Source organism: Bombina bombina, chromosome 6, assembly GCF_027579735.1.
Source record: "Bombina bombina isolate aBomBom1 chromosome 6, aBomBom1.pri, whole genome shotgun sequence".
NCBI classification, from domain to species: Eukaryota; Metazoa; Chordata; class Amphibia; order Anura; family Bombinatoridae; genus Bombina; species Bombina bombina.
Genome location: NC_069504.1, coordinates 560,222,929 through 560,238,180, shown reverse-complemented (window position 1 = coordinate 560,238,180; position 15,252 = coordinate 560,222,929). Strand labels below are relative to the sequence as shown.

The 15,252-nt window shown below is 40.7% G+C and overlaps 1 protein-coding gene across 3 annotated transcripts in view; it reads left to right on the top strand.

Annotated features, from left to right (window-relative positions):
* The window catches only part of ZNF280D (zinc finger protein 280D), a 420,194-nt gene that overhangs the window by 21,543 nt on the left and 383,399 nt on the right, over nucleotides 1-15,252 (top strand). For all 3 annotated transcript variants that reach the window (XM_053717512.1, XM_053717510.1, XM_053717511.1), the window contains one exon: nucleotides 13,614-13,774. In XM_053717512.1, coding sequence (XP_053573487.1) covers nucleotides 13,624-13,774 — 151 coding nt within the window. In that variant the 5' untranslated portion in view covers nucleotides 13,614-13,623. The remainder of the gene's footprint in view (nucleotides 1-13,613; nucleotides 13,775-15,252) is intronic.

The window sequence follows — 15,252 nt, the reverse complement described above, 5'->3', positions numbered from 1 at the left end:
ATTGAAACAAACAACCTGCTGGGCTTGGAAGCGGCATGGGACTTGGAAGTGTCTGCTCTCCTCTTTAACTTCTTGGAGTTGAGAGCGATTTACTATGCTCTGATGGCTTGGACTCAGTCGTCCTTAGCTTTGTTCCAGTCGGACTATATCACCTCAATGGTTACATCAACCACCAGGGAGGAACTCGGAGTTCCTTAGCCATGTAGGAGGTAACTTGGATTTTAAAGTGGGCGGAAGCTTACAATTGTTGTCTGCCATCCAAATTCCAGGAGTGGACTCCTGGGAAGCGGATTTCCTGAGCAGACGGACTTTCATCCCAGGGAGTGGGAACTCCATCCGGAGGTGTTCTCCAACTTAACCCTTAAATGGGGGGTGCAGGAGTTGAATATGATGGTGTCTCTGCAAAATGCAAAGCTTCCAAGGTACGGTTCAAAGTCAAGAGATCCACAGGACGCTCGGATAGATGCTCTGGCGGTTCCTTGGGATTTCAGGCTGGCATACCTGTTTCCTCTGCCTCTCTCCTTCCACGAGTCATTACTTGTATCTAAGAGGAGTGAACGTTGGTAATTCTAATAGGCCCTACGTGGCCTCGTGGGATCTGGTATGCAGACCTAGTGGAGATGTCATCAGGGTCCATTTTCTCATCCAAATTTCGTTTCTCTGAAGCTGACTGCTAGGAAATTGAACGCTTAGTTCTGTCTAAGCGTGGTATTTCTGAGTCAGTCATTGAGACCATGTTTCAGGCTTGCAAGCCTGTTACGAGAAAGATTTACCACAGGATATGGTGTAAAAATCTTTCTTTATTGGTGTGAATCAAAGGGCTACTCTTGGAGTAGGGTCAGGATTGGTAGAATTTTGTCTTTTCTTCAGGAAGGTCTGGAGAGAGGTTTTGTCGTTCAGATTTCGGCATGATCTTTTTTGCTGCATAAGCGTCTGGTGGACGTGTCAGATGTACAATCTTTTTGTCAGGCCTTGGTCAGAATCAGGCCTGTGTTTAAGTCTATTGCCCCTCCTGGGAGCCTTAACCTTGCTCTTAAGGTTTTTCTTTTTTATGGCAATCACTTGCTGACTGGGCTATATAAAGACTGTTATTCACTCCAAACTATCCGGAAGAGAGACGTGCAGAATCTGTGTCAATGGCTGATTAAATCAACTAATCGGATTTTTCCTACCTTAATTCCGATTGGCTGATGGAATCCTATCAGCCAATCGGAATTCGAGGGACGCCATCTTGGATGACGTCATTTAAAGGACCAGCCATTCATCGGGTTGTCATTGGCCGAGAAGGATGTTCCGCACCGGAGGTCTTCAAGATGGAGCCGGTCCTCGTCGGATGGATGAAGATAGAAGATGCCGCTTGGATGAAGATGTCTTCCGGTCCGGATGTCCTCTTCTGCCTGGATAGGATGAAGACTTCTGCCGGTCCGGATGTCCTCTTCTGCCCCATCGGATGACCAGTGGTGCCCGGCTTGGTGAAGAAGGCTCAAGGTAGGGTGATCTTCAATGGGGTAGTGATACGTTTTTTTTTTAAGGGGGATCGGGTGGGTTTTAGAGTATGGGTGCGTGGGTGGTGGGTTGTAATGTTGGGTGGGTATTGTATTTCTTTCTTTTTTTTACAGGTAAAAGAGCTGATTACTTTGGGGCAATGCCCCTCAAAAGGCCCTTTTAAGGGCTATTTGTAATTTAGTGTAGGGTAGGGAATTTTATTATTTTGGGGGGCTTTTTTATTTTATTAGGGAGATTAGTTGTAATTAGTTTAACTTCATGTAATTTTTTTTTTTCTTCTGTCATTTAGTGTTTATTTTTTTTCGTTATTTAGTTTATTGTATTTAATTGTTATTAATTGTAGGCAGTTTAGGTAATTTATTTAATGATAGTGTAGTGTTAGGTGTAATTGTAACTTAGGTTAGGGTTTATTTTGTAGGTAATTTTGTACTTATTTTAGCTAGGTAGTAAAATAAAAATAAATCACAAGATAGCTGCAATGTAATTATTAGTTATATTGTAGCTATCTTATGGTTTATTTTACAGGTAAGTATTTAGTTTTAAATAGGAATAATTTTTTTAATTGTAGTTATTTTATTTAGATGTATTTAAATTATATTTAAATTAGGGGGGGTTAGGGTTAAACTTATGTTTATGGGTTAATAAGTTTATTATAGTAGCGGCGACATTGGGGGTTGCAGATTAGGGGTTAATAAATGTAAGTAGGTGTCGGCGATGTTAGGGCAGGCAGATTGGGGGTTAATAAAAATTAACTAGTGTTTGCGAGCCAGGAGTGCGGCGGTTTAGGGGTTAATACACTTATTAAAGTAGTGGCAAAGTCTGGTCGGCAGATTAGGGGTTAATAAGTGTAGTTAGGTTGGGGGCGGCAGATTAGGGGTTAATAAATATAATGTAGGGTTCGACGATGTTGGGTGTAGCAGATTAGGGGTTCATAAGTATAATGTAGGTGGCGGGGGTGTCCGAAGCGGCAGATTAGGGGTTAAAAATATAATGTAGGTGGCGATGATGTCGGGGGCGGTGGATTAGGGGTTAATAAGTATAAGATTAAGGGTGTTTAGACTCGGGGTTCATGTTAGGGTGTTAGGTGCAGACATATTTTTTATTTTCCCATAGGAAACAATGGGGCTGCGTTAGAAGCTGGACGCTGCTTTTTTGCAGGTGTTAGTTTTTTTTTTACAGCCAGCTCAGCCCCCTTGTTTTCTATGGGGAAATCGGGCACAAGCACGTTTTAGCCAGCTTACCACTGACTTAAGCAACGCTGGTATTACAGTGAGAAGATGAGCTAAATTTGCTCAACACTCAATTTTCTGAGGCTAACGCAGCCATTCAGAAAACTTTGTAATACCAGTGTTGGCTTAAGTGAGTTCTGGAAAAAAAGGCTCGTTAGCACCGCAAGTCTTTACCGTCAAAACTCGTAATCTGACCGATAGTTTTTAAAGCTTTATTGAACCTTTCAACTAAACCATCAGTTTGTGGATGGTACACAGAGGTTTTTAACAGCTTAATTGTTAAGGAGTTTACATAATTCCTTTGTAACCCATGACATGAATGGAGTACCCTGATCAGGATCTCCTTCGGTATCCCAACCCAGCTAAACATAAGCATTAATTCTCTAGCAATGGATTTTACGGAGGTCATTCACATGGGTATTGCCTCTGGGTAATGGGTAGCATAATCTAGTATTAACAAAATGTCATGATGTGCCCTAGCGGACTTTACAAGTGGCCCCACAAAATCCAGTGTAATACATTCAAATGGAACTTCTATAACAGGTAAGGGCACTAATGGACAGTGGTAAGCAGTAAATGGAGCGGTAAGCTGACATTTAGAGCACAAAGAACAGCCATTTGTTATTGCTGCAAAAATACCGGGTCAGTAAATCTTTCTGAAGATTCTTTCTTCTCTCTTTTCCACCCCTAGGTGGCCCCAAGAATATGGCTATGGCTATTTTTTTAACACAGTGTCCCGATAAGATTGAGGTTCCAACAATTGCTTTGTAATTTCTGCTCCTTTTTTTCAACACGATACAGTAAAAATATTCATCTCAAAATAAGGAGAAGTAAGATGCTTGTCTGGATTAACCTGTAAACCATTTCTTAGTAAGATATCTCTGGCCACTGCCAAAGTTGGATCCAACCACTGTGCACTTTTAAAATGATCTGGGATGGATTCTAAATCAATTAGTCTTCTATTTTGTTCTGCACTACTTGCTGACCCTTCGTCAGTTTGTTTTGGATTATCACCAACTAGTGTTTTTATAGATGTTAACTAGGGTTGCCAGGTGTCCGCCACAAAAGTACCGTACACCTAAGAAAAAAAAAAATGCAGTGGGGGGGGGGGGTAGTTTGAGAGGTGAAATATATATTATATATATATATATATATATATATATATATATATATATATATATATATATATATATATATATATATATATATATATATATATATATATATATATATATATATATATAAAAAACAGGGCATTAAATAGTGCATTTACTTATTTACTGCAGAATAAACTGTAAAATAAAAAAATAAAAAAAAAGTTAAAAAAAAAAACTTACAGAGCAGCACAAAAGATTAAAGTAAAGCTTTATAAACACATTATTCAGGCCCCTTAAGTGCCAGAGATAGTTGCACATCTGCTACAGCCCTCTCAATCGCTTAGTGGGTTAAACAGTGTGTTTAATTAGACTAAAGCTAAATGAAAGTAAAAAAAATATTTATGGCTTACAAGTTACAAATCACAGGGCATGGAGGTTTAGATAATCCTCACCTCTCTTCTGCCTGTGTGTAGAGAGAACAACACTGCACGCTCCTCCACAGACCCCTCTGCGTGTTGCCCCTCCCACACAGCAAACGGAGACCTGTGAATTGTAACAGGTCACGCAGAGAACTTATAGAAAGCATGCAGTTCTTCACTTGCCCTGGTCAAAGGATAAGTAAATGCTACTGTAGGGGGCTATTTAAAATGTCAGTTTTTTCAATAAAAAATTTACCGGGCAGCTGGTTGAAAAAACGGACTGTCCGGTCAAATACCTGACACCTGGCAACCCTAATGTTAACTGCTTATTTACAATCCCATCATTATGTAGTTCATCAATAAACATATCAGAAAATGGAAATTCATTCATTAGCTGTTCTGCTGCCTAAGCAGTGGATTTTTCAGCAAGCCCATAAGCACAAAAATTTAGGAAAACCTATTGTGTGCCAATTTTTGTACCAACCCAACTCACCATTTTGCAGAGCCACATTTTGTTTCATTTGTTCTCTGTTGCAGGGTTACTATGCATGTCGCCATGAATAAATGCAATCTCTAGCTTGTGTGCATTATCTGTTTGTACATTAGGCAACAATGCTTGATCTAATAGAGTAACCATGTTTCTTGAATTTAGAAGGGCTTGTATCACTTTTCCTTCTTTAAACACAGTACAACAAGGGTGGCCATTCAAACAGTCACTTTTGTTTGCAGAACTTAGACTGAGAATATAATGAATACAAATCCGGGTTATTAAACTCCATTGCTTCAACATCATTAGGACAGTTCTTCGCTATAGTCCCAAATTCTTAGAATTGTTTTAGTTTTAGTCGACATAATTAACACTGAATACAGATGATTTAAAGGGACACTAAACCCAATTTTTTTTTATTTCATGATTCAGATAGAGCATGCAATTTTAAACAACTTTCTAATTTACACCTATTATAAATTTGTATTCGTTCTCTTGCTATTTTTATTTGAAAAAGCAGGAATGTAGCATAGGAGCTGGCCCATATTTGGTTTAGGACATAGGTAGCCCCTGCTGATTAGTGGCTAAATGTAGCAAACCAATTAGCAAGCGCTATCCAGGTGCTGAACCAAAAATGGACCGACTCAAAACCTTACATTACTGCTTTTTCAAATAAAGATAGCAAGAGAATGAAGAAAAATGTATAATAGGAGTAAATTAGAAAGTTGCTTAAATTGTGTGCTCTATCTGAATCATGAAAGAAAAAAGTTGGGTTACGTTTCCCTTTAAATACGACTAAAACTAAAATGGCATTTTAGTCAAGACTATGGGGCCCATTTATCATGCTCCGAATGGAGCTTGTGGGCCCGTGTTTCTGGCGAGTCTTCAGACTCACCAGAAATGGCAGTTATGAAGCAGCGGTCTAAAGACGGCTGCTCCATAACCCTGTCCGCCTGCTCTGATGAGGCAGACAGGAATCACCGGAGTTCAACCAGATCGAGTACGATCGGGTTGATTGACACCTCCCTGCTGGCGGCCGCGAGTCACCAGGGGGTGGCGTTGCACCAGCAGCTCTCCGCATTCAGCAAGGTCTTGCGGACCTGATCCGCACTGTCGGATCAGGTCTGCAAGACCTTTGATAAATAGGTCCCTATGACTAAAACTAAATCAAAATTACATTTTAGTCAAAAGACTATGGCTAAAACTAAATCAAAATTTGCTGTCAAAACACTGTATGCAAGGTGTTTATAATCAATCCATATCTAATTACTGGTCTTTTGTTAAAAAAAAAAAAAATGCAAGGCTATCTTCTTGTTTATTTACAAAACTTGGTTTTATTTAATTTTAAGATAAAAAAAGAAATGTTATATACCACAACAGTTAAAGTTGTTAAATCTGCATGTTCAAACCTTAATACTATAATTAGAAACAGGTTAATAAACCTTTACTCCAGTGCTTGACAAATATGTTCAAAATCTAGGAGCCAGTATTTTCCTTGTGTGTATATATATATATATATGTGTGTGTGTGTGTATATGTGTATGTAAGCATAAAGAGGCTAGAGAAAATATCATAAATCGCAACAAAACAGTTTTAAAACAAGACCACCCTTAAAGGGACATTAAACACTTTGAGATGGTAATATAAAATGATTAATTGTATATAATAAAACAACTCTGCAATATACTTTCATTATGTATTTTGTCCTCTTTGCCTGTAATTCCATTCTGAAATTGTGAGCTTTTCAGTTCCTGTTAGAAATGGAAGTGCAGAACACTGTTAAATCCAGCACAACCATTGGCTGCACACTCTAGTGACCTATTTATAACTAACCCTAATTGGCCACAGCAGAGAAGGTAACACAAGTTACAACATGGCAGCTCCCAGTGTTTTATAGACACTAAAACTTTACACTTATTTTGTCACTTTTTAAACAACTAATGAAACTTTAAAAAATACATCTACATGTTAGTCATGGACTAATCTTTTCTTTGAATGTATCGTTCTATCTAGCATGTATTTAGTGTTTAATGTCCCTTTAACAGTTTACATAAAGACTTCCCAAACAAAAAGAATAAATAATTTTAAGACGGTTAACAGATTATAGTACAACTAGGAGGAGAGAGAGGTAATATGATTGATTTAAAAAAATATAAAAATAAACTTTTCCAGCAATCACTGTGTAGAATGTAGAATCCCATCATTTCTAGGGAAGTGGAAAAAACAGGAAAATTTGGAGTTAAGTTTTAAAAAAATAAAATAAATTTGCAGTATATTTTCATTACTTGATATCCCTATTTTCCTCAAATTTTTCCTGTGTTTTCCCACTGCCCTGCATATTAGCATCACAGAGAAAAGAATTTGCGACCCTTAAGGCCTTAATCTTTTCCTGTATCTCCTCAAGGGGAGTCTCCACCTCGACCATAGCTGACAGTGCATCACACCAGTAGGTAGACGCTCCAGCCACCGCAGCAATCGCTGCTGCCGGTTGGAAAACATACCCCCGGTGAGTTGGAACATCTTTCTCAACATGGATTCTAATTTCTTGTCCATGGGCTCTTTGAACAACAAACAGTTCCCTGTGGCTTCCCACTGTTGTAATATGAGTGGGAGGGGCCTATTTTGGCGTTTTTTTTGCACAGCAAAAATTATAGACACAGACATCCAGCTTCTTCCTGCATGATCCAGGACTTCTCTGAAGGGCTCAAAAGGCTTCCAAAGTCGTATTGAGCGAGGTAAAAAGCCACAGTAGAGCTGTGGCAGTTGTTGTGACTGTTTAAAAAAAGGTTTTTTCATTTGTTATTCCGTTTTTGGTATTAAGGGGTTAATCATCCATTTGCAAGTGGGTGCAATGCTCTGCTAACTTATTACATACACTGTAAAAATTTCGTTAGTGTAACTGCATTTTTTCACTGTTATTTCAAAATTTGGGAAAATTTGTGTTTCTTAAAGGCGCAGTAACGTTTTTTATATTGCTTGTAAACTTGTTTTAAAGTGTTTTCCAAGCTTGCTAGTCTCATTGCTAGTCTGTTTAAACATGTCTGACACAGAGGAACCTACTTGTCCATTATGTTTGAAAGCCATGGTGGAGCCCCATAGGAGAATGTGTACTAAATGTATTGATTTCACCTTAAACAGTAAAGATCAGTCTTTATCTATAAAAGAATTATCACCAGAGGGTTCTGTCGAGGGGGAAGTTATGCCGACTAACTCTCCCCACGTGTCAGACCCTTCGCCTCCCGCTCAGGGGACGCACGCTAATATGGCGCCAATTACATCAGGGACGCCCATAGCGATTACCTTGCAGGACATGGCTGCAATCATGAATAATACCCTGTCAGAGGTATTATCTAGATTGCCTGAATTAAGAGGCAAGCGCGATAGCTCTGGTGTTAGGAGAGATACAGAGCGCGCAAATGCTGTTAGAGCCATGTCTTATACTGCGTCACAGTATGCAGAACATGAGGACGGAGAGCTTCAGTCTGTGGGTGACATCTCTGACTCGGGGAAACCTGATTCAGAGATTTCTAATTTTAAATTTAAGCTTGAGAACCTCCGTGTATTGCTTGGGGAGGTATTAGCTGCTCTGAATGACTGTAACACAGTTGCAATTCCAGAGAAATTGTGTAGGCTGGATAGATACTATGCCGGTGTGTACTGACGTTTTTCCTATACCTAAAAGGCTTACAGAAATTATTAGCAAGGAGTGGGATAGACCCGGTGTGCCCTTTTCCCCACCTCCTATATTTAGAAAAATGTTTCCAATAGACGCCACTACACAGGACTTATGGCAGACGGTCCCTAAGGTGGAGGGAGCAGTTTCTACTTTAGCAAAGCGTACCACTATCCCGGTTGAGGACAGTTGTGCTTTTTCAGATCCAATGGATAAAAAATTGGAGGGTTACCTTAAGAAAATGTTTATTCAACAAGGTTTTTTTTTACAGCCCCTTGCATGCATTGCGCCTGTCACTGCTGCGGTGGCATTCTGGTTTGAGGCCCTGGAAGAGGCCATCCAGACAGCTCCATTGAATGAAATTATTGACAAGCTTAGAACGCTTAAGCTAGCTAACTCATTTGTTTCTGATGCCATTGTTCATTTGACTAAACTAATGGCTAAGAATTCCTGATTCGCCATCCAGGCGCGTAGGGCGCTATGGCTTAAATCCTGGTCAGCTGACGTGACTTCAAAGTCTAAATTACTCAACATTCCTTTCAAGGGGCAGACCTTATTCGGGCCTGGCTTGAAGGAAATTATTGCTGACATTACTGGAGGCAAGGGTCATACCCTTCCTCAGGACAGGGCCAAATCAAAGGCCAAACAGTCTAATTTTCGTGCCTTTCGAAATTTCAAGGCAGGAGCAGCATCAACTTCCTCCGCTTCAAAACAAGAGGGAACTGTTGCTCATTCCAGACAGGCCTGGAAACCTAACCAGTCCTGGAACAAGGGCAAGCAGGCCAGGAAGCCTGCTGCTGCCCCCAAGACAGCATGAAGGAACGGCCCCCTATCCGGAAACGAATCTAGTGGGGGGCAGACTTTCTCTCTTCGCCCAGGCGTGGGCAAGAGATATTCAGGATCCCTGGGCGTTGGAGATCATATCTCAGGGATATCTTCTGGACTTCAAAGCTTCTCCTCCACAAGGGAGATTTCATCTTTCAAGGTTATCAGCAAACCAGATAAAGAAAGAGGCATTCCTAAGCTGTGTGCAAGACCTCCTAGTAATGGGAGTGATCCATCCAGTTCCGCGGACGGAACAAGGACAGGGATTTTATTCAAATCTGTTTGTGGTTCCCAAGAAAGAGGGAACCTTCAGACCAATCTTGGATCTAAAGATCTTAAACAAATTCCTCAGAGTTCCATCATTCAAAATGGAAACTATTCGGACCATCCTACCCATGATCCAAGAGGGTCAGTACATGACCACAGTGGACTTAAAGGATGCCTACCTTCACATTCCGATTCACAAAGATCATCATCGGTTCCTAAGGTTTGCCTTTCTAGACAGGCATTACCAATTTGTAGCTCTTCCCTTCGGGTTGGCCACTGCCCCGAGAATTTTTACAAAGGTTCTGGGCTCACTTCTGGCGGCTCTAAGACCGCGAGGCATAGCGGTGGCTCCTTATCTAGACGACATCCTGATACAGGCGTCAAGCTTTCAAATTGCCAAGTCTCATACAGAGATAGTTCTGGCATTTCTGAGGTTGCATGGGTGGAAAGTGAACGTGGAAAAGAGTTCTCTGTCACCACTCACAAGAGTCTCCTTCCTAGGGACTCTTATAGATTCTGTAGAGATGAAAATTTATTGACTGAGTCCAGGTTATCAAAACTTCTAAATGCTTGCCGTGTCCTTCATTCCATTCCACGCCCGTCAGTGGCTCAGTGCATGGAAGTAATCGGCTTAATGGTAGCGGCAATGGACATAGTGCCATTTGCTCGCCTGCATCTCAGACCGCTGCAATTATGCATGCTAAGTCAGTGGAATGGGGATTACTCAGATTTGTCCCCTCTACTAAATCTGGATCAAGAGACCAGAGATTCTCTTCTCTGGTGGCTTTCTCGGGCCCATCTGTCCAAGGGTATTACCTTTCGCAGGCCAGATTGGACGATTGTAACAACAGATACCAGCCTTCTAGGTTGGGGCGCAGTCTGGAACTCCCTGAAGGCTCAGGGATTGTGGAATCAGAAGGAGAGACTCCTCCCAATAAATATTCTGGAGTTAAGAGCAATATTCAATGCTCTTCTAGCTTGGCCTCAGTTAGCAACACTGAGGTTCATCAGATTTCAGTCGGACAACATCACGACTGTGGCTTACATCAACCATCAAGGGGGAACCAGGAGTTCCCTAGCGATGTTAGAAGTCTCAAAGATAATTCGCTGGGCAGAGTCTCACTCTTGCCACCTGTCAGCGATCCACATCCCAGGCGTAGAGAACTGGGAGGCGGATTTTCTAAGTCGTCAGACTTTTCATCCGGGGGAGTGGGAACTCCATCCGGAGGTGTTTGCTCAACTGGTCCATCGTTGGGGCAAACCAGAACTGGATCTCATGGCGTCTCGCCAGAACGCCAAGCTTCCTTGTTACGGATCCAGGTCCAGGGACCCGGGAGCAACGCTGATAGATGGTTCTTCAACCTGGCCTATGTGTTTCCACCGTTTCCTCTGCTCCCTCGACTGATTGCCAAAATCAAACAGGAGAGAGCATCAGTGATTCTGATAGCGCCTGCGTGGCCACGCAGGACCTGGTATGCAGACCTAGTGGACATGTCATCTCTTCCACCATGGACTCTGCCTCTGAGGCAGGACCTTCTAATACAAGGTCCTTTCAATCATCCAAATCTACTTTCTCTGAGACTGACTGCATGGAGATTGAATGCTTGATTCTATCAAGGCGTGGCTTCTCCGAGTCAGTCATTGATACCTTAATACAGGCACGAAAGCCTGTCACCAGGAAAATCTACCATAAGATATGGCGTAAATATCTTTATTGGTGTGAATCCAAGAGTTACTCATGGAGTAAGGTTAGGATTTCTAGGATATTGTCCTTTCTCCAAGAGGGTTTGGACAAAGGCTTATCAGCTAGTTCTTTAAAAGGACAGATCTCTGCTCTGTCTATTCTTTTGCACAAGCGTCTGGCAGAAGTTCCAGACGTCCAGGCATTTTGTAAGGCTTTGGTTAGGATTAAGCCTGTGTTTAAAACTGTTGCTCCCCCGTGGAGCTTAAACTTGGTTCTTAAAGTTCTTCAGGGAGTTCCGTTTGAACCCCTTCATTCCATTGATATTAAACTTTTATCTTGGAAAGTTCTGTTTTTGATGGCTTTTTCCTCGGCTCGAAGAGTCTCTGAGTTATCTGCCTTACATTGTGATTCTCCTTATCTGATTTTTCATTCAGACAAGGTAGTTCTGCGTACCAAACCTGGGTTTTTACCTAAGGTGGTTTCTAACAGGAATATCAATCAAGAGATTGTTGTTCCATCATTGTGTCCTAATCCTCCTTCAAAGAAGGAACGTCTTTTGCATAATCTGGACGTAGTCCGTGCCTTGAAGTTTTACTTACAGGCTACTAAAGATTTTCGTCAAACATCTGCCCTGTTTGTCGTTTACTCTGGACAGAGGAGAGGTCAAAAAGCTTCGGCAACCTCTCTCTCATTTTGGCTTCGGAGCATAATACGCTTAGCCTATGAGACTGCTGGACAGCAGCCCCCTGAAAGGATTACAGCTCATTCTACTAGAGCTGTGGCTTCCATCTGGGCCTTTAAAAATGAGGCCTCTGTTGAACAGATTTGCAAGGCTGCGACTTGGTCTTTGCTTCACACCTTTTCAAAAGTTTACAAATTTGACACTTTTGCTTCTTCGGAGGCTGTTTTTGGGAGACAGTTTCTACAGGCAGTGGTTCCTTCCGTTTAAGTTCCTGCCTTGTCCCTCCCATCATCCGTGTACTTTAGCTTTGGTATTGGTATCCCACAAGTAATGGATGATCCGTGGACTGGATACACTTAACAAGAGAAAACATAATTTATGCTTACCTGATAAATTTATTTCTCTTGTAGTGTATCCAGTCCACGGCCCGCCCTGTCCTTTTAAGGCAGGTCTAAATTTTAATTAAACTACAGTCACCACTGCACCCTATGGTTTCTCCTTTCTCGTCTTGTTTCGGTCGAATGACTAGATATGGCAGTGAGGGGAGGAGCTATATAGCAGCTCTGCTGTGGGTGATCCTCTTGCAACTTCCTGTTGGGAAGGAGAATATCCCACAAGTAATGGATGATCCGTATACTGGATACACTACTAGAGAAATAAATTTATCAGGTAAGCATTAATTATGTTTTTTTTGTATGTATGTATATGTATATATGTGTGTGTCTGTCTGCCGGTGAAGCCACCTCCCTGAAATTAGTTTTTGCAGGTGGGGATGTGTGACATTTATGTGCCCAATAGAATTTTTTTTTTAATGCATGGAGCAAATCGGGACAGATGTCAATCATTCTGGGACAGCGGGACAGACCCCTAAAACCGGGACTGTCCTGCAAAAATTGGACAGTTGGTGGGTATGATTGTGTCTCTTGTCAATGCAGTACTAATCTAACATTATGCAAAATGTATCTGGTTTTCTGTTAAGTGTAAGTCTAACAGTTAAAGGGACACTCAACCCAAAGTTAAACTTTCATGATTTAGATAGACCATGCTATTTTAAACGACTTTCCAATTTACTTCCATTAACAAAATGTGCACAGTTTTTTTTTTTTTATTTTTACACTTTTGAGTTACCCACTCCTACTGAGCATGTGCAAGAATTCACAGAATAAACGTATATGCATTTGTGATTGGCTGATGGCTGTCACGTGATACAGGAAGAGTGGAAAAAGACAAATTTTGAAATTTGCCAGAAGAAAATCTACTACTCATTTAAACTTCAGACTAAGTTCTATTGCATTGTCTTCTTATTATGCATCTATTGATAATGCAAATCTACTTTATTTACTGGTTCTTTAACTCATTTACTGTGTAGTGCCCAACCTACATTAAAGAAGATACTAATAATAAAGCAGGCGGGAACAGTAGAATTGGCAACATTTTTATGAAGTACGCAAAAAAATATGAAAAGGCAGCATTACAATTGATCATTTAAAAGGGAATGTTTAATTCATGTGATCATCTCTGGAGAAAAAGTGTATGCTTGCCTCATTATTTTAAATTTGTGTAGCTGCAGTATGTAGTAGACAAATGGAGTTCAAATTTGTACTGTTTCTAGACAACCCGGTGTTGCATAAATGCAACTGGAAAAACTTGATTCTAAATGGGCTTCTTTCTGGGAGAAATATCTAGAAATGTACTTTCATAAAATTGTGGATATTCTACAGTTATTCTCTTTGTGTTTCTATAGATAGTATAAAATGGCAGAACTTCTAATGGAATGTGAGGAGGAAGAGCTGGAACCATGGCAGCAAAGAATAAAAGAAGTTGAGGATGATGATGATGACGATGAACCAATATTTGTTCGAGAGATCAGTGGTTCAAAATCAGGGAGCACAAACAAGACTTCCCGTGAGTTATAGTTTTAAAATTGTTTATTTGTGGCTCAGTTAAAAGATATTTATGAGTTAGACTTTAAATATTTTCCTTTTCAATTGCAGAATTATGTGTTTTACTTTTTCCTTTTTTTTTTCTCCAAACAAAATTCAGAACTGTTATGACCATGCTGTAATGTTTATATAAATACATACATTTTAGGTAATTTTATGATTTGTCCGATAAATTTGACATTGCCCTGTAGTGCTGCCATCAATCACCAAACCATCTGCAGTTTTTTCTCTCTCCAGGCTTAACTAGAGGTAGAAAAGTAAGAATAGTAATTATAAACTCATCCTTCCACCTCTACATTTTGTATAGAGTAGATCCCATATTAAAACCCACAATTCTTTGCTAGCAGTGGGAAACAGATTCTGCACTGTCCTCCCACTTTTTAAAGTTCTCTGGAATAATGCTGCCTTTTTCCATAAACGCTGCCCTTATGTACGCAGCCATTGGACATTAAAGGGGCATGAAATAGCTGAGAACAACTACAGTAGCATGGTTATTACTCACCATGCTATTGTTTTTTTTTTTTCCTCCTGTGCCTGCTTCTGTCTTCAAAGATGTTCTCTTATTTTAACGCCTTACAAAATCAATTGGTGAAGCTCTGCATCTTCACTCTGGGTGCCGCCAACTTGAAACTTATATTTGTTAGGTAACTTTTAAACTGTGCAAAAAATTGTAAAATTATAACGCTTCACTCTCTATTATCTGAACTAAACTGAAGTGCAAGTTACAGCTGTCAAATAGCCAGTAACATAGATCTGTGAAAGTGCACTGCTTCTGTCACAGAATACAGCAACATGCGTGCTACAAGATGGTGCACCCAGTATAAATTGCAGTTTTTTACCAGCTGGATTCTGTAATAATTCAAAATAGAAAAAGGGCTTTTAAGAAAGGTATAGAAGGATAAACAATAGCATGATAAGTAGTGGTAATCATCCTAATGTAGTTGTACCCAACAGTTTAATGTCCCGTTTAAGGTGATTGAGTAAGGAGTTCTACATCTGCTCTTCTGCTTCTGTGTATTTCCATCTAAAGGGGAGAAGAGTCCACGGCTTCATTCATTACTATTGGGAATTAAGAACCTGGCCTCCAGGAGGAGGCCAAGACACCCCAGCCAAATGCTTAAATACCTTTCCCACTCCCCTCATCCCCTAGTCATTCTTTGCCTTTCATCACAGGAGGTGGCAGAGAGATGCAGAAGATCCAGAGGTCTCTTATGGAGGGTATTACTCTTTGCGATGGGACAGGAGTTTAAGTAGCCCTATAAGGCTTCTCAGTGAAGCTTGGGAGTCCGAAGATGCAGGGAGAGTCCCTTTTGCGAAACCATCCCGACTCATGTTAACAACTCCTACAGCAATCGGCGTTGACGAGTTTCGCAGACTGCTTTCTTCTCTCAAGTCCATAGGTAAAGTGAATGTTAGGATCAGCACTCCTGGGTCAGCACT